The 20,713-nt window shown below is 41.3% G+C and overlaps 1 protein-coding gene across 4 annotated transcripts in view; it reads right to left on the bottom strand.

Moving 5' to 3' along the window:
- TENM4 (teneurin transmembrane protein 4) overlaps positions 1-20,713 on the bottom strand; it is a 605,662-nt gene that overhangs the window by 79,386 nt on the left and 505,563 nt on the right. For all 4 annotated transcript variants that reach the window (XM_031066102.1, XM_031066104.1, XM_031066103.1 and 1 more), the window contains 2 exons: positions 20,090-20,306; positions 6,034-6,153 (listed from right to left, as the gene is read on the bottom strand). In XM_031066102.1, the coding sequence (XP_030921962.1) occupies positions 6,034-6,153; positions 20,090-20,306 (337 nt within the window). The remainder of the gene's footprint in view (positions 1-6,033; positions 6,154-20,089; positions 20,307-20,713) is intronic.

Raw genomic sequence — 20,713 nt, 5'->3', positions numbered from 1 at the left:
TGAGAGGAAGTGGAAAGCACTTCAAAAAGCCAAAGCTATATTTATTCTACCACTTGAGTTGGGGCATCATGTTCCCAGACCTATGGAGCTTGGCTTGCTGCAGCCTCAGGAGTAACCTGCTGGTTCCTGCCAGCAAAGCTGCACAACATTTGTACCCTGATGTGAATGTTTCTAACAGTCAATTAGCATTTGGCAACTCCTTCAGCTGGGAGGGAGATGCTTGCTCTGCATGGATCCAGGCACTGAATAGGCCAACAGGAGGGAGGAAATAAACATTACAAATGATTCTCAACAAGTTTTTAGGCAAGTTGGAAGAGGTCTTATTTGCAAACACCTCTATTTCATCCCTTTGGCTTCACTGAGCCTGGACCAGAGATGGAATCTGCTGGGGGGAAATGTCTTGGCCTCTCCTGCATCCCCAAAACAGGATGCAGAAAGGAAAGCACCACCTCCATGTCAGGCTCCAGCAGCTGTGAAAACAGAACCAAGCAGTATTTTTTAGCAAGTGGTGTCGTTCACAAGCTGGTTTTCCCAGAGTCCCAGGGTGCAGCTTTCAAATTACCTTGATGAACTAAACAAAAGGTAAACCCAAAATCAAGCAGAAAAAAACAAACTGAAAACACCTCCCAGTTTCCCTCAGTGAAATTCAATTTAACAAAAAGAAAACTCTCCTGAGATTGAAGGAATGAGATAATTTTATTTCTGTTTTTGCTGCTCATCTCTGATGTATTTTTTACCACTCCATAAAAATCATACTTGTTGTACAGTTGTTTTGTTGTTTTTCTTTAAAGACTCTGGAGAGACAAGCTGAAGGATGAGATTATCTATTTATCCAAAGCAGCTCAAAAAATAAAAACCCCACAGGAAAGGGTAACCCTTTCTCATCTCTCTTCTCTGAAAGCTCATTGTTTTTGGTATTTCTGAAAAAGCTATGCAAAGGCTGCTGAATGCAATATGGAAAAGGTCTGGAGACTTTCTTGCTGCTTTACTGTGTTCCTACAACCCAGGGATACTGAGGACCTGCAGCCTCTTTAAACTACCACTTTAATCAAATTTAAAACTTTATTTAAAAATGTGATTTATAAACCAGTACTGATACTTTGAACTGTCTGTTAACTTTGCTTTACACAGAAATGCATGCAACAGAGTAGTTTGAGAGTTGTCACTTTATATTCATGCCCTGTTATATAAACAACGTCTCTGGTGCAGTAATTAGGCTAAAAACACATGCAAGCCTTGAAGTTATAGGAGTTTTGCTCAGTCTAAGTAATGTGACTTAAACAGGACCAGAGTTTCACTATTTCAGGCTGTATCTGAGCAATGTTATAGGAGAGACCTGGAATAAAGTGAGTCCCCTTACAGAGGTGAAAAATTTATCTCACTGTAATTCTAAAACTGAAATTTTACTTACTCATTTGGAGACTTTATCATGCCAAAAAGAAACCCCAAAACCCCCAAACCTGGAGCAACAAAATCAGCTTAGGAACCAATCTAGCTAAACTGATGCAATTGTATCTTTAAATTCCCTTACTTTAAAACCCCAGTTATTTCCTTGCTATCAGTAAACTGATTTACTAAATCAATTTAAGGCAACTCAGTGCACATTTTCAAGAATATATATTCCTATTGTGAATATGCCAAATAATAAACCTGCTGAGTTTTATGCAGTTATCTCATGACCCCCAGAACAAGGTAACAGCTTGCATGTGTGCTCCCATTTATTCTGCAAACCAGAATGACACTAAAGATGGGAGGCATGACCCTCTATGACTGGGAATGCTCTGGACTGCATGCAGCCTGCTACTGTAGTTCAAGAGAACCTGCTTCTTGTCTAAGAGCATCAATTTCTTAAAACAAACTTGACTCAATCGCATGAAAACTTTGCTGTACAAAAGCTGATGAGACATGCTCTATTAAAAAAAATACTCAAACCCATAGAAAAGATAATAGAAACTGGAACAGCATGAATTCGTTACATGATTTTGAAAGTGCTTTACAAATAGCATTAAATAAATACTATAAAAATCAGCAAGGAACACAAGTAAATATTAACTCTCTATCACTGGCTGGTTCATTGGACTGGGAAAGTCAAGAGATGCATCTAATGGTACCCACTAAATCAGAGGCTGGGATTAGAAATTAGGATGTCTGACAACATTTTCTGCCCTGACAAATTTTAGCTTGAATGGTCTTATATAGTTCAAGGTAATTTACAGACCACTGAGAAGTCACTGGACTCAAAGATGGATTTCAAGGACTTTGAGTGACCTGGTCTAGTGGGAATTGTCCCTGCTCATGGCAAGGGAGTTGGAACCAGATGATCTTTAAGGTTGCTTCCAGCCCAAACCATTGGGTTCTATGGATTTTGGTGTTCTTTAACTTGTCCATCTATGAACAAGTGGTTTTTGTCCATAGAGTACCTACAGAGTACACAGATGCACTGATGTGCCTGCTCATGTAACCTGCATGTAATCCTTAGCCAAGTTGGGAGGTATATTCATTATTCTGGAGGCTCAGCACTGCAACTGGACAATTTGTTTGATGTTTGTGCACCAGGTTTCTGTAGAAGCAGATTGACTTGAGAGGAAGGTGAAGAAAGTGAAATCAGAAGAGCTGACACCACAGAGTCAGGGGGTACACTGATCCCCACCAGCTGCCTACAGAAATCACAGCTTTAGGATGAATCCCACTTGGTCACAGATTCCTTGCTCTGAGACAGCTGATCTCTTTCATTTTTATCACTTAGAGCTGAGTCTCTGCTGGGGGCTGAGTCAGCAAACTGCAGCCCTGAGCTCCTTGAAACTAATTTAGCTTCTGGAGGCTGGCAGCTACTCCAAGGAACCAGGAGTCCACCGAAGTCTGGTGGAGCATATTGATGCTCTGGCTGCATTGCTTTCTGCCCTGTGCCCCTGCTCAGCTGGACCTTGGGAAGGACATAGCATGGAAGGAGCATCCCTAGCTTGAACTGCCAGTAGAAGCAGGGGGTTTTACCTCTCACCACCCAAGAATCAGAAAGAAATAGTTGCTTGAATATTACAAAGGTCTGGAGCCTGGATAGCAGCAGTCACCTCCATGCTCTGTCCCTTTAGCTTTCATGTTTGCTGGCTAGAGGTCCAGTTTACAATAGGGCCCCTCTGTGCTAGGTACAGCACAACTGCAATGCAAAGAGATGGTTTCTTTCCTCAAAGCATTTGTAGTCTAAATTAATGATTACATACAGCAGTTGGGTGTTGTACACACACAAGGAAACAGACAGACAGAACAAAAGGTTATGACAGGCATTGTTGTCCAGCAGTCTTTTAGTCATATTTATGTGTTCTACTGGATACAGATTTTGTGCTGATCCATACACAGCAAGCTGATCATGAGAGTGTGGTTGGGATCCCACTTTCCCACAAAGTAGATTCAGTAAGGTTGCCAGAGATACCCTTAAGCACAAATGTTCAAATTTTCTCTTTTTTGCAGTAATGCCTAAGCTAGTGGCAATAAGAAGACACCAGCTCCAGCGGTGTCCTTTTCCTGGAATGTCTCTTTATCATCTGCATTTTATTGTCATATCATTGAAGGGTTGGAGCATCACTTGGAAAGCCTCCCAGTCCCCACCAGTGTTACAGGAGGTGCAAACATCCCTGAGTGTGAACCGGACAGCATCAAGCACACATTGCTAGCACACGTTCTTCTTTTTCATTACAATTCTATCTGTTTCTCTGGCCAACTCAAATGGAAGTTGTGGATTAGAGAGGTGCTAAAACCCATAAATGCTCTCCCAAGTGCTAGTGGTTAGTAGTCAATATGTAGAGCGTATGCAGCTGGAAGCCCTTCTGTTACGTTTTTGTTCTTAAAAGAACGGGAGCCAATTAGCACTGACAAACAAAAGATAAGATGAAAGACATTCCCAATTTGCACTGCTTTTGTTTTGGTTGAGCATGATTGCTCAGATTCTGCCTCTAACACAACTATAATCCTAATAACTTCTTCCTAATAATTTCAACACAAATTAGCAAGAATAGATCTGCTGGGAGCAGGAGACATCTTTTTATATGCATGGCCACTGCATTACCAAATTGCTGGCTAAAGATTCTAGGTGATATCACTAAATTAATAATAATAAATAATAGAAGGGAAGGGAAGGGAAGGGGGAAGGGAGAAGGGAGAGGAGAGGAGAGGAGAGGAGAGGAGAGGAGAGGAGAGGAGAGGAGAGGAGAGGAGAGGAGAGGAGAGGAGAGGAGAGGAGAGGAGAGGAGAGGAGAGGAGAGGAGAGGAGAGGAGAGGAGAGGAGAGGAGAGGAGAGGAGAGGAGAGGAGAGGAGAGGAGAGGAGAGGAGAGGAGAGGAGAGGAGAGGAGAGGAGAGGAGAGGAGAGGAGAGGAGAGGAGAGGAGAGGAGAGGAGAGGAGAGGAGAGGAGAGGAGAGGAGAGGAGAGGAGAGGAGAGGAGAGGAGAGGAGAGGAGAGGCGAGGCTATTCATTTGTTAGGGAAGTACAAGGATCATCAAGTCGAGCTGCCTTACGAGTTCAGGACTGATAAAATTAAACCACGTTATTAAGGGCATTGTCCAAATGCTTCTTAAACACTGACAGGCTTAGGGCATTGAATGCCTCTAGGAATGCTGAGGTTACACTTGGTGCTGGTAGCCTGGTGTGCAACTAGTGTGAGCTGAAGCTGAGTTCCTTGGGGAGCAGGAGGCCAAGGCAATGTCCGAAGCAAGAGGCAGGGAACTGCCAAGTAGCCATATGGAGAGATGACAGGAGCTGACAACTCCAGACTTTCCCAGGCTTAGACTGGGAGGGGATAAAAGTCTAGGGTTTCCTTTGTCCAGGGTCCCTCCTTGCAGGCAGCAGCTTGGGCTCTTTTGTTATTTAGTTATTGTACCAAGATTAAATGGTTTTAGGGATCTGGACATGAGACACTGCTATGGGAAACCTGAGGTCTAGTGGGCGAGGAACCCTGGTGTGACTGTGTGAGTGTGGGGTGTGGCTGTGAAGGGACCCCTGTCCCAGCTCAGGTGGTGTGAGTGTGACTGCCAGAGGGGCTTCTGGATAGTTGGACAGGGAAGTTTGCTTAACTGGAAGCCTGTTTCAGTGTTTAAGCGCCCTCTCAGTTAAGAAATGTTTCTTCATGTCCAGTCTAAATCTCTCCTGGTTTTGAACCATTCCCATGAGTCCTATCAGTGGATACCAAGGAGGTGACCTCAGTACTTCCCTCTCCACACCCACTCCTTAGGAAGCTGTAGGAAGTAATGAGGACACCCTTCAAGTGTAGAGAAACTCGAAGTCCTCAGATGCTGCTCACAGGATATTCCTTCCAGTCTTGTCACCACTTTATTGCCCTCCTCTGTACACATTAAGGGACCTGAACACTTTTCTTAAACTGTGGGGCCCAGAACTGCACGCAGTGTTCTGGGCGAGGCTGCACCAACACTGGATACAGCAGGACAACCACCTTTTTGACAGGCTGGTCATGCTGTGTTTGATACACCACAGGATGGGGTTTGCCCTCTTGGCTGCAAGACACACTGCTCTAACAGCTTCTATTCAGCTGCTGCTGGCCAGCACCCCCAGATCCCTGTCTGCAGGGCTGTTCTCCAGCATCTCCTCTCCAGTTTATACTTGTGCCTGGTGTTACCTTGTTACAGGTGCAGAAAATCCAGCATTCTGACTTTTTAAAATTCATCCCATTCATCACAGCCCAATGCTCCAACGTATCTAGATCCCTCTGCAAGGTCTCTTGTCCCTCAGGAGCATCAAGACCCAGTTTGGTACCATCAGCATCTTGCTAATGGTGCATTCAACTGCTGCATCCAGGCCACTGATAAATACATTGAACAAGACTGGCCCTGGGATTGAAGAGTAAGGAACAGCACTGGGGATCAGTCACCAGCCAGATGCAGCCCCCAAACAACCAACATTAATGCACCAGCATCTTCGAAAGAAAGGAATAATAAACGTGCTCTTGGAAAGAGTTTCTCTTTAGTGGTCACGTCAATAATGCTTTTACTGCTGCCTGAACACTGTAAATCCCATACAGACATCCTACCTGCCATCTTGTCTGCTGATTGTGTATCCAAACTGAGGATTGTTGACAAAGCTGATGTTCACTCCAACTAAAGGGGTCCCATCTGCTGTCATCACCTGGCCTCGAATCACACATGCATGTCTGCAAGAAACAGAAAAACGATAAGAAATAGTAAGTCTTTTTGACAAATGCAGTTTCTTCCTCTGTTGATGTGGCTGGGAATTTCAATGGATCAGAAAGCCAAGGCCTTTATAACCGCTAAAGATGGAGGCCATGCTGTGTGTTTTGATGGTGGGATGCTGCCCTTGAAGGCTTTCTCAGGCATTGTGTAAAAACCTTGGATACTCAATTACCCTACTATATTACAATTACCCTACTATATAACAGCAACTGCTGCAGCATATACTTAATTATAATCTTCTGTAGGATTCACAACATCACACTGGAATTTCACAGAATCACAGAATCTCCTGAGATAGAAGGGACTCACAAGGATCACTGAGCCCAGCTCCTGGCCCTGCACAGAACAGCCCTCAAATCATATCACATTACTGAAAGTGTTGCCCAAACACATCTGCAACTCTGGCAGGCTTGGTGCCATGACACTCCATCAGGAGCCTCTTCCAGTGCCCAACCACCCTCTGAGTGATGAAACTTTTCCTAACAGCCAGTAGTGTCTTAACAGCATTGCCCTAATTAAAAGCAAGGTGTATTTTAAAATCAAAGAAAGCTGAAAATTACCATGCAGTACATGGACATATTTAAGGCACAAAAGCTCCAGAGGATCCTGACCAAGGCTTGGCAGCTCATTTCTTTCCCATTTGGGAAAACCATGACAGAAAAATTGCTGGGTTCAGAAAGCTTCCTTACAATCTGCCTGGGGAGCTGAGCACACTAATAGGATGGGCTTTTTCTTCCCCTCTTCCCAAGTTTTTGGTAGATTGCACCATTTTATAGGCTACATCTATTCCAACTACTCTGTGATCTGTAATATGCTCTTTTATCTAAGGATTTCAAGGACCTTTACAAACACTGATTAATACAGCCAGATTGGTATTTTACAGAGAGAGGAAATAAAACATGGAATGATTTTCAGTTGTCCAAGGTCAGTCAGAAAACCTGCAGTAAAGCCAAAGACAAATTTTCTTGGTTCTCATTCCAGAGTCTGTTTCCAGACTTCTAAGTCATTACTACATTGCTACCTTAGGAGCTTCCCATAAAGACAAAACATCACATGTCTGTGAGAGTGTCTGAACCCAATTTTTGGCTGAAGGTAACTATTTTTCTGAGCAGCAACAGCAAATTGTAGTGTCAGTGTGCTAACGTGACCCAATGAATAATTTTTCTAAGTGCTGTCCTGCTGGAGAGCAGAGATTGAAAGCCAATGTTTCTCCAGGTGCAGAACCAGATCTCAGCTAGAGTAAATCATCCCAGCTGCACTTCAGTGGAGCAATGGTGCTTTGCTGGTTCACTGAGGCAAAGGACAATTTCTGCAATGTTTTGTAAAGATGATTTCATAAACACAGATCACTGGGGAAAGAGCCAATTATTTTCTTACAGTCCACCTCAAAATGGGAGATTGTATAATGCAAGGAGATAAAGTATAACTTGTATTTAATAAAGGCTGCACAATTTTTACATTCCACAGTACAGCAAACAGACCATTTGCTAGGGAGTCTTAAAAAATTACTGCTGATCTAAATGGGGAGCACCAATATTATTAAAAATTACTGCAGTGATGCCAAAATATGTCTGCAATCTAAGATGTAACTATATTCACATATAATTTTAGAATAGGTCAAAAGAAAATTAGGTACTGGAAATTGTTTTTATGTCACTGAGTTTTCTCTGATGTATCATCACTGACTTAGGAGTCATGTAGAAAAAGACTTGGACCAAGTTTGGAGCTAATAATCCAACAATCCTACAATGGTTTGGGCTAGAAGGGATATTAAAGATCATGTAGTTCCAAACTGCCTGCCTTCCACTAGACTGCTTTACTCAGAGCCCCACCTAACTTGGCCTTGAACATATTCTGGGATAGGGCCAATGAGGGGAATAATATCCTTAATATTTCTTTTGCTTCTTCCATTGAGGGCTCTAACTCAGCTTTCCATATATAAAAACTGGAAAACAATAATCTAGTACAGTATTATGCACATCACTCTCTAACACACAGGTAGAGCATAACTCAAAAAGAATCAAGATGACATGGAATATGCTTGGAAAAACGTCAATGCTTGGAATAACCCAAATGAAGTCAACAGGTCACCACCTGCAGTGCAATTTTTGCGTAAAGTGAACGTGTCTGAGCACACCTCTGAGCCAACAGCAGAATCTAGGCTCTCTTTTCCCAGTTTTTTTCATGATCTGCTCCACTCTGCCCCATCTTCTTTTCCATCCTTCAGAGAGACGAGAGTGGGTTTGAAACTTCCTTCTCTCAGTTTCTCACCAAATGAGCTGAACATTTTATGGAAGACAAGGAATCACTGCAAACTCTTTCATGAATACTAACACCTGAATACAAAAGAACTGATGTTCTGTACCACATATTCAAGTAAATGCTGCAACTACAAATGTTTTAATGTTTTAAAATAATAAGAACAAGATCATACATTTCTGTGAACCCAAGAAGAACACTTCCACCTGTTTTTTTTTTTCTTCTAAGAGGTCAAAGCAAGTAAAGAAAAAAATACATGTTGCAGACGTCTCTCCTGCTGCCCTACACACAACACATGTCCAGGCAGTTTTAAAGTTCTAAGTAACAGTGCAAGCAGATTGGCCTAGACCCTCGGCTCAGTAAACTGGGGATGTGCTTTATATCCACAAGCATCTGCTCCATTACATATCACTGTCAACTATTTCTACAAGCACAAGGTGGGCAAACAGCAAGTTTCCTCTCACCTTGGCTGCTGTAGCAAATGCATTCAACACCTCACCTTTGGAAGAAGACTCAGTTCCTATCCTGGATGATGCTTCCCAGCACTCATCCAACTTTTCTAACACACCTATGTGCTCATGGACTTGGAGGCTGTCTCTTCTCAGAGAAGCAGCTTGTCAGCAAACCCAGCTGCATCCCCACCCTCCTGATGACTGTAACCATTGCTTTATTTCCATGCTTTAAGGAAAGATGTTACCACTAAGGGGACATCATTCCCAACCCACAGCAGTAAAAAGAAGATGGAGCAAGATGCATGAATCTGAATCCATTTAAAAGAGATAGAGATGGAAACTGGAGGAAAACTCAAGCCCAGACTGTCTCTGATGAGTCTCAAATCTTCTACTTCCCTGGGTGATGAAATTTGCCCCACTTGAATAAAACACCGTGCATTGGAAGCAGCTGGCATCTCTAGTGTCAACATGTCCCTTATGGAGACAAAATTGAGTGCCTACAATGCCCCAAGCCCCCCAGGATCCTGGTTAATGCTAATTTAGTCAGCTATTTCCTTCAGTTGACCTTGGTCTAAATGCAATTACCCTGCAAAGAAGTTAAGTGGTACTGCTAAGATGCTCAGCTCTGCTAGAAGGTCTCCAAATACATTTACATAAAATTATCTCTCATGTTAATAGAAGAGATTTATTCCATCAGTCCAGGCCTGCTAGTTCAGAGTGTTTTCTGCAGTTGAACAAAATTCAATTTCTTGTAGCCTGAGTCTCATCTTTTCAATAAATTATTAACAGATTCCACCTATTGCCTCTGGTTTTTGGTTTGGTTTTGTTTGTTTTATTTCCTTCACTACTGTTACATAAGACTGTATGGATTCTTGTTTTACAAGGAAAAGCAGTCTCCACTTTTCCTCTTCTTTAATTAGACTTTTCCTTTTAATTTTTTTATTTTCGTAAAAACTTGCTTGAAAGACCAAAACATTGTCAAAATGCTATTTACAAGGCCAGATGGCGTATCAGACAATTTTACACTGTTGCTTTGTGAAGTTACCCTTTATTCCCAAGAAAATTAAATTAAGTCTTTCTGCTAAGATCTGGGCCACAGTGGCAAAACAGACAGGGGTACTCTTATACCTTTACGTTCCTATTGCTCAGAGACAAATAAAATTTGACAGACTGTCAACAAAATTCAAGCAGACCAAACCAGCCTTAGAACAGAAGCCAGAAAAGTAAATTCCATAAAAGCTATTTCACCTCATGGGAGCACATTAAAGATTTGTCTTTAATACTAACTCTGATCCAGTGTCTCACAACCTAGACACTGGTCCTTCCAACATACTTTAGTCACAGATGTTTTCTGGTGCCATTGTGCTTGGCATTTTGAAATAACGGAAAAAATACTGTTTCTGCTAAGCGTCTTTCATTGTAAGAAGAAAAGTCCATGCATCCTAAATCCCACTTTTGCTGCAAGAAATGTATGTTCTTTCCTTGACTGAAGATAGGTGACATGGGAAATCTCACTCTGATTAATTTGCTGCTCCTCAGAATACTTCCCACATACCTCATTCTCGTTTAAAGGTTTCAATGCGTGAAAACGGTTATCATGACTGCTTAGCCATCCTCAGCCAACTTATTAATAACAAATATTTTAATTTGACATTATAAGTCTTTTTGAACTTACTACTTTAATATTTTATTGTTATATATAAATATACATGCATATATATAGGATTTACCCTTCTTCTCAGGATAAAACTTCAACAGAGCTCCATAGAACAAAAATCCAGAAAGTTATAATTCATTGGGAAGAATGTTATTAATGAAAAATAATCTCTTCAGCCTTTCCGTGTGACACCAGTCATGTCAACTGGTCTGTTTATGTCTTTTTACTGCACCTGCAAAATAAGAATCATCTCCTTACAGAGACATAAGAAGAATAATTGTAGTAATCTGATAATCACTTTGCAGAGGGATTTTTACATTCTCATGGCATTCATCTGTGATCTGCTCAGTCTGATAAGTGCCTAGAAGTGCAGATGTGCTACAATCTCTTGTCTTTAGCCTTGGCTGTGGCCTTTTTGCTTGAGAGTAAGAGAGGATAAAGCAAAATGTACCGCGTACATCTTGGGTTGAATGCGCCTGTCTAATGTCAAACAACCTCAGGGCAATCTTGTACCAGGACAGACAGAGGACTTGCTAGAATGCCAGGTAAAAGCTAGGGGCATCACGATCAAACACACGGACACACAGAAAATGCCTGAGCTGGCAGATGAAGGACAAAAGAAGAAGAGGAAAGATCAGAACATAGAGACGTTCAAGTTCATTGCTTGTGGCAGTATTTCCCTCAAAAGCCGTCTGCAAAAGCAGCCCTGCCCACTCGCCTCTTAACTGTGGAGAAAAGCCTCCTGACAGTCTTTCCTTGAACTAAGTAAATCCACCTGACTTTTTTAGTTCAGTTTAGTTGTAAGAAAAGCTTAAAGTCAAAACCTATGTACTGCTTTTAGCTGCCATCTGAATTAAAGAATTAAGGTAAGGAAAAAGAATGCAAATGATCCTCCTGAAGGTCTCCTTATTAAAAAGACTTTTATATAGGAAATTAAATTTGAACAGGAGTCATGCAGAAAGAACCCCACACTATCATGGACAGCATAAGTGAGTTTCTGAAAGGGTTTGGCACATGTTGGGCACCTGGGATACAATCCTGCTAGATTTAGCAGGGCTTGATGCAATAGGACATGGAAAAACGGTTCTAAACTAGAAGAGGGTAGATTCACACTAGATTTAAGGAAGAAGCAGTTTATGATAAGAATGGCAAAACACCGGTACAGGCTGTGTGGAGAGGCTGTGGCTGTCCCATCCCAGGAAACATTCAAGGCCAAATTGAATGGGGCTCTGAGCAACCCAATACAGTTGAAGATGTCCCTACTCATGGCAGGGGCTAGACGGCCTTTGAAGGTCCCTTTCACCCAAAAATATTCTATGATTCTAAATAACTGATTAGGCTCATCTGAGGAGTTTGCACTAAGGGGAGCACCAGAATGCTGGTGTCAATGTGACAAAGGGACTAAATGCACTAATGTTTGACTATATCCCAGATGAGGACTGCTAAGTGGCACTGACAGACATGGCTTGGAACAGATCGTGCCATTCTGCTTTGTGAGCCACTGATGGAACAGGGACCCTGGAGAAGGAGAATGGGTGACAAAGAGCAAAGTTTTTAAGAGCTCTGAACAGAATCAGTAAAAGAAAGCCAATTCTAAGTTGAAGCAAGAAACTGCACCTGCCCTGGTCGTTTAACCTACTCAGTGAAGGTACTAAAAAGGTCTCATCTCTGAAGGATCAGGAGATGCTGATGATTATGTGGGCATGGTCCTTAGCTGTTAACCTTTTGCAAGAAGTCTTCTAATGTATTTAGATATTCCATGAAAGAAACAGCGAGGCCAAGTGAATGAAAAGCTCCAGTGAAAACGCATTACTTAAATTGTCTGAAGGATAGGGGGAAAAGCTACATAATGCTGAGATACTTTTATAGATGTGGCTAATGAAGTTGGTTTTTGAAGTCAAAAAAGAAGTGCTTATTAATCAATATTTATAATATCATCTCTAGACACAGATTTTATTCTTGCTGTCTCTTTAGATATGGTCTAACTTGACAGTATCAACCCAGTGAGTGTTCTTCCTCTGATATTTTTAGCATACATGCAAGGACTTGGTTCAGTGATCAGTTGTTCAGTTCCTTAGGCTTCCCACTGTATGCACCTGACTCCATTCTGCTCTGTGAAGACTTATAAACTGATGGTTCTTTAACATCTCCTTGAGCATCATCTTTTTTCAGCAGCATTAGTGACTGCTGGTTGTAGCTCCTCCAAAAGGAAAAGGAGGTATCTTTATTGCATGACAGCTTGGTAACAAAATGTAATATCCTTTGAGGACCTCCTACCACTCTTAGAAACTCCATGATCATTGCTCTCACAAGAATTCCCTATTGGCTCCATTCTTGAAAGACCCAGGCCCTTATTGCTTTGAATACTTCGCCCAGGAGTTGAACATTATTCACCTTCTTGATGTGTGTCCTTTTATCTTTATGACAGCACAATCTTCCTCTCTGATCTGCCAAGCAATCTGGCCACTCTTGGATGCCACTCCTGCCATCCAGAGCATCTTGTGTCTCTATGCCTCATTGACTTACTATTTTTACACCTCAAGATTTCTCAGTTGAACTATAACCGTAAGGTGGGAGGGTAAGGGATATGGGAAGGCTACTCAGCAGAGGAAAAGATGCTGATGACATCTTTGGAATTGTAAAACTGCCTCCAACTGTTTAAATGAAAGTATTTTAGAACAGAGTTTTATAGGAAATGCAACACATAATAAAGTTGGGCTGTGCTTTACTGCAAAGTTTCAGTGAAGAATCCTTTTACTCACAAAGTGATTGACTAGTGATTTAGGAGCTGATGACTCTCTCCTTTTCTCCAGTAAAATCAAAGAAACACTCCTGCTTTGCATAAGGTATTAAAGAAACACAATCGCACTCATATTTTTTTAGGTCTGTACAATCCAAATGAAGTGTCCAGTAGTACATAAGGTACAAGATAATTTTTCCACCTAATACTGAATTATGCTTATTTCATGATTTTTCAGAAGTCATTTTATAGCTATTATTTCTATGAGAGATAAAGACTTTATGCTGCAATAACTTTCAGAGATAAATAGTGTATTCATGTCAAGTCTTCACTAAAAATGTCTGCAGAACTTAGTAGCTCTGTATTATTACAGTATTTTACATCTGGTATTTATTTTGTAAGCATTGGCCACATATTCAGCTCTGCAGAAGAACAGAAATAAAAGCACTGCCTTTCATTGAATCTGAGGCACCATGAAAACAAAACCAAGCAGAAGAGGAGGAAAAATACATTATTTCCAGGTTAATTAGAAAATTATCTCGCTTTTGATGATCATAGGGGAAGTTCGTTAACTACATATAAACTGTCTGATAGATTTGTAACGATCAAAAAGAATTAGGGAAAAATGTCCAATAAAATACAAAAGATTTTATATTTGGGATTATAAAACTGCTTTTTTATATAGGAGGTTTTAACCAATTTAGCAAATAAATGCCACACTCAAAGGACAGACTCTTTCTGATAGGGCAGCTTTTTTCAGAGGACAGTAACTTAAGTACTGAATAAATATTTAATCAAATATCCATGTGCAGATCCAAGAGAATGCATCAACACGTACACCATAGTTTGGACTCCTGAATCCAAAAGTGCACATCAGTACCTCTGTAATCTGGGAGGTACTTAAAACTCAAGCCTTCAAAACTTGCAAGCATGAAAAAAACTCCTAATGAGCTGTTTTCTGCACACCAGGAACTCCTTGGGACACAGGTATCACCTGAGACCTTTTAATTCCAGGTGCAGGATGGTGCATTGTTTCTATCAATTGCCTCACTGGGCCTTGGCAGCATGCCCAAATCACACTAGGAAGATCCTACTCCTTCCCTTCTGCTTGGTCATAAATATCTAACGTTTTAAAAATATTTTTAGAAAGCTGCAGCCCAGTTTCTCTAATGACTGTACAGAGGACTTATAGAATTACAGAATCATTAAAGTTGGACAAGACCTTGAAGCTCATTGGGTCCAACCAAATTCCTTTTACTGACAGTTACAAAAGAGGAATATAATTACATCATGGTTACACTATCTCTGTCATGCAAAAGAACATAAATATGGACAGCAGTTTTACTTTCATTAAGTCTTACAGGTACAAATTCCACAAAGTTGATATAAGTAGCTGCATATATTGCATTAATTTACTATATGGGAATAATGTTATGCTAAACTCAAAATCAGAGGGCCAACATTGGAAAAGAAAATAAGCCCTGTACATAGGAAGGGTAAATTTTAAAAGTATGCTTTGCTCTTAATCCCTCTTAAAGGAATTAATTACCAAAATAAACACCAGTAAGTTTTTAAAAAGCTATGACTTGTACCTGATAAGGAGTTCATATGAGTAGAAAGCATCAAAAGAAGAATGATGTCTTTGGAAGACAATAATGCTGGGAAGAAGAGGGTCTGAAGACTTGCTGTGTTAGCCTGTTCTAAAATATGGAAAAATATGACCTTGCTTCCATCAATACAGGTACCATGCTGTGCCATGAGTGCTCACCCTCAGAACACTGGATGCTGTTTTATCTCTATGACAAAGTTTTAGATGCAGCATTCCAAGCTGTCCTAACCCATGGAGCTGCTGTACTCCCTAAGCTCCTGTATCGCTTCTGGGTGTCTGCGTACAGTGGGTGCATCTGACCCAGAGAATTTCCTGCTGCTGAAGGAAGCTGCATCTGCCTGGAGTTGGAACAGAGCCATGGGCTGGACTAGCCAGCTCAGGAAAAATCATCAGGATTAAAGCTACACCTGGTAAGTTTTTGGTTCTTTGACCTCTAACTTTGTCTTCAACTAAAGAAGTGTTTCTTAGGTCACTGTATCAAAGTTACACTTTTCTTGATGGAAAAACACAGAAAAGACAGAGCACCTTGGTTTCCTTGGGAAGAAACCTCAGAAAGATCTGCTGGGGTGAACCCATGGCACTCCATGAATAGGACAAAATGTGCTAAAAGAAAAGAGAAGATGCTTTGAACATATGCATAGAATCAGAGAATGGTTTGTGTTGGAAGGGACATTAAAGACCATCCAGCTCCAATACCCTTCCATGGGAAGGGACATCTTTCACTAAATCAGGTTGCTCCGAGCCCCATCCAACCTGACCTTGAATATTCCAGGGATAGGGCAGCCACAGCTTCTCTGGGCAAACTCCCTCAAGGATACTAAGAAAACATAAGAACGTTCTTCAGAATCACTTAGGACTGACCAGAACGACTATCAAAACATTCTGAAAAAGCACTTTGATCCCCTCCTATTTTCTTAGCTCTTCTTTAGCCATGATCAATATTCACAGTTTTGGTTTTGATGGGACTTGGGACCAATGCTATTTAACTCTGACAATAAACCCCATTTATTTATTTATTTATTCACAGTAAAACGGTGCACACAGGCATTTATAGCATACCTGTCTCTCTGAGTTTCTAACTGTGCTGTGTAACCCTCTCCACCTGGATCAGTAAGGTACACTGTTCTGCCTGGCACAGAGAGGGGACACAGGAAGGTTGAGTGACATGTTTACAGATGCCTTGTCACTCAGTAATAGAAAAAAATGTACAAAGTTAATTCTGACCAGAATTTTAAATCATCAAAACCAACTTTGTACGCAGACTACTGACCTGAGGGCAATCGGGAACTACTCTTGCAGCTAATAACAAATGCTGCTCTCCGATGTTTCATGTAACTCAGATGGTTATTTCTAGCTGCCCAAGTAATCAGAGCAGGTTGATACTATTGGCAGCAAGTAGATACACACAATCTGTCTTAAAAAAGGAGGGGTATAAAACACACTTATTTCAAAATTGAACGATTTGAAATTCTCTTTACAAAAGTGCCAATTCTACACATGGTTTTCTGAGGCACTTTAACCATGCCAACACTTAGCATAAAAGACTGTGGACCAGGACTGTTCTTGCCATTTTATGAATCTTCAAAAGAGAACAAATGTATCAGGTATCCTACTTCACAGTCAACTTATTGACACCACTGCATCTTGTGCTACTCTTTATGGTGATGGACAACTAAGAATGGCTTAAAAACAACAAAGCTAACAGTAAGAGTAAATGGTTTCAAAATCAATACAAGAATGACCAAGTAGTAGAGGAATACTTGTTATCTGTTCATCAAAATGATGTGAAAAGACATTCTCCGCATTCAAAATTTAATTTAGGTACTTGCTTTATCATCATAAACACTCATTTCAATATGGGTAATGATTACTTCTTCCCAAACATGAATAATATATAATTGCTGGTATTTGAGAAGAGACAAGGTCTTTGCCTTTATCCATCAGAGTAATTTATCATTGTCTTTCTTTTTCTTCTGCACTGGTGAGAGAGCTTGTCAACTCAGCTTGTTCTTAAGAAGCCAGAGTGTAATTCAATAATAAATTCACTCAAAGGCTAGCTGTCATGAGACATTCATTTATTTGTATCCATTAGGTGATCTGCACTGCTGTTCTCTCTGAAGAGTGGTAAGCTGTGGTTTTGAAGCTCAGGAAATATATTGCAGAAATATTCAGTCACCTCCTTCATGCTGCTGCTACTTCTGCACAGGCCAGACAGGGATGCAAATGTGCCCCAGTTCCCTCAGGGTGAAAATCAGTCAGGCATGACCTAGTGAAGCCTGGAGGAGTACTCAGCTCCTGACCTGAATGGCAAGTGTGCCTGTGCCACTGGTGCCCATGCAGGATACCAGACACAAAGGACACAGAGATCCATCCCACCTCTGTGTTGCCTGCTCAAGGGGACTGCTCACAGCAAATGACATGGATCCACCTCCAACCCTACCCCATGAGGACAATAGCATTGGGACAGAAAGACATAGGAAGTTCCATGAACAGCAGTCTACAGTCCTGATCTACACCAGGAAGGAGATGACTTTATGAATTATCCCAGCAGCAACAGGAGAGGGTTGTCCTAAAGCAGGATGCTGGAGCCCTCCATAAGAATAACTCCCTCTTGTCAGACAAACTTTTAAGCCAGCAGCTGGAAGGAGTGATGAAAACAGCTCATCTTGCCCCCAGTGGTGCTGTGATTTTTATAGAGACACTGAGCAGGGATCCATGGATTACAGGGATATTATCACCTGTCTGTTGGAAAGGCAACTGGTGAAGTTTCAGTGTCAATGCTACTGAATAAGGGCATATCCACACAGGCAAAAACAGGCAGTCTTGCCTGTCCAGACTAACTGGGTCCCAGACCATGCTTCGCCCCATATTAATCACTGACTACTGCTGAAGCACTGTCATTTCCAGGGTGACCAGAGGAGCTGTTCAAAGGCCCAGCTTTCTGGAAGGTGAAACAGGCAACTGAAACTACAGAGAGGCCAAATATGCAGAAAACCTTTGCAATGGTTGAATTTAGCCAGATCTATAGGGTCTTTAAGAACTAACAGGAACATGTGATGTCTTTGAAAATCCCAAAAGAGTAGTGGCATTTTCAACAACCCAACATCCCCATGAGCCTGGACCAGGTGCTGTCTCAGGGAAAAATATACCTTCTGTCGAGGTTCTTCAATGTTACTTGCAATCACTCTTACAAATCAAGATACTTAACTTGAGAGATGCAATACAATCACAGCTTGAGGTGACATATCTGTAGACCATGCTTAGTGGCACACACCCTATGCTGATAATTTGAGAATGGAAACCTCATAAATCATCGCTACCTCTGTATAATTCTTCATCCTAACTTAAACAGAACAAGTTTTATTACTTCCACTGCATTTAATCAAGAGCAGTCATTAAAACCCTTCCTATCGATCTGAATCTTTGCATTCCCTCACTCCAGTAACCTACATACCAGACAAACATTTATGCTAGCAGGTGCTTATTTTGAATTCTGAATCTCTCCTGATTCAGAATTCAGATGGTTAGTAGGTCCTTCCTACATAGAGATCTATCATCAGACCTATGAAACACACCTAACTTCTGTAAGAATTTACGTGACGCCAAATGACACATTCTTTCTGTTGGTCCTCTGCGGGCACTCTCAGAAACAATATAATTAGAAATTCCCACTATTTTCCCCCAGCTCTGTATGCTGTTGAATGCAAGCAGCCCTTCAAGAGAAGCTGCAATTTTATTTTTTTATTGCACAAATATGAAGATTCCCAGCGTTCATTAGTTGTATGGAAAGTTCACTAAGCATGTACCAAAATCCTCTGCCTATCAGAAAGTATACATATGGACCTGATAACAGAGTCCTCTGTGGAAATGTTGAGTAATTGCTACCCTAAATACATCAGAAGAATGAAATGGTGAACATTTGAAGCCTGATTTTACAGCAACAAATCACAAGGCCTCGTCCAGAGTCCAGACTGTTCAGTATCCAGTACCTGTGATCTTCAGAATGACAATGAAGGACAACAATTTGCAACATAAAAGTGTTTGGTTATAATCTGAGTCACTGTTGTCAGTTTTCTTGGACCCTGAAGACCTTGGAAGCAACAAGTATCAGGGAAATATCACCTCAGGCCAACTTCCTGACACTACTGTGATGACGATGTCAGCCTGTAGACTACCAAAACAGGCAATATATGGGAGCTGGTACCCAAGAGATGCTGGCAGTGTCCCTCCATGAAAAGCATTAGGTCAGAGCTAGAGGGGCCTGAGAGGCCACTTGAGATGTAAGTGCTGAAATAAATACCCACACAAACATTGTGTGTATTGGGTTGTGGGTTGTGTATTTTCAGTGCCAATCTATTAACTGCTGTGTGTGGGAAAGCTGAAAGTAAGCAGTTCATGACTGGGTGAAGCTCAACAGAGTTCAAACCTACATGTTGAGAGCCACCTCCAGGATCGGGGTCACAACTTCTGTAAGGCAACATTCAGGGCAGACACTGAGTGATCTAGGAATTTGACACCTCAGTTACCCTGCTACAAGAAATGATTTTCAGGGATGACCAGCCCTGACAGACAAGGAATATGCTTAAACCAAAATCCTGAGATGCAGTCACAGAAGTGAACTGCTATGTTTTGCTTCCCAGTTCTTGTTTCTTGATGATAATTGCAGCAATAAAGAATTTCTTGATTTTAAAACCAATCTATATTCAAACTGATTGCTTATATTGCAAATCACTCTAACAGCCATCTCTAGATGGTATGATTTTCCTCAGTTCTTCTGAGTCTCTAACATTCACACTATAGATTGCAAATAGCATTCTAGTTTCCTTCTCTTTTGTCTCTGTCAAAGGAAGATCTGTCACTGCTCTTTAGGAGATACTTGTGCACAATGTCAATCACTTCATCTAGAAGAGCTGAAAGGATGCCTTTCATTCCTTGAAATAAGGGAAGTGAGGAAACATGGAACTGCTTATATGTGTTGGAAGAGAAGCATCTTGCCATAGTGGCTGGCAGGAAATTGTAGGTGAAGAGACAGTCAGCAGAACTACATCAGCCACAAAAGTCTTCAGGTATCTACTTCATTTAAACAATTTGTTCTGCATCTTGCTGCCCTTCCATGTCTTAAAACGGCCAAGTGGCTTATGCTTCACCACTTACTGAATCAACTCCAAAATTCACTTACCCGCCTTCAAAAGGATTGTCCCCTGGGATGACGTGAGTGCTGTCCTTGCCAATCAGGAACTTGATTCGATCATAGAAGGAATGCAAGCTCTGCTGGGAGACAGGGGCTTGTGTCTCCTGGATGATATCCAGGGGGTCCGGGGAGCCCAGGCACAGCACATTAACGTGGCACAGTGGCTGCAAGCAGCAGTCTGGGTCCATGCAATCCACCAGGCCATCTACAGAAGGGTAAGGAACATTTTAGAGCAATGGAAACATGGAGTGCTACAAACTTCAGGGTGCAAGAACTGCTTCCAATGCAGACAAGAGAGAAATGTGGATTTTCATCTACATTGAGTAAGGCATGTTCACTCAAAGTCACAATAAGGAACCCAAAATACACATTAATACATAACATAAATATGCAGTAGTATGTAATGCATGAAAACTTATATAATAGACTGGGCTCTCAAAAAAGCATATTTTAGATTAATCCTAGGATGTGCCATTCCACAACTCAGTCACTTTGATAACTAACTCCAGAGCCCCCAAAGATTGTTGTGGGGTTTTTTGCCAAAATACACAACTTCTGTACCCTGCTTCTAATAATCGCATCACACCAAAGCTACCAGGTTTGCTTTCAGCA

This window comes from Geospiza fortis, unplaced genomic scaffold (assembly GCF_000277835.1).
Source record: "Geospiza fortis unplaced genomic scaffold, GeoFor_1.0 scaffold16, whole genome shotgun sequence".
NCBI lineage: Eukaryota > Metazoa > Chordata > Aves > Passeriformes > Thraupidae > Geospiza > Geospiza fortis.
This window is presented reverse-complemented; position numbering and strand designations above follow the sequence as displayed.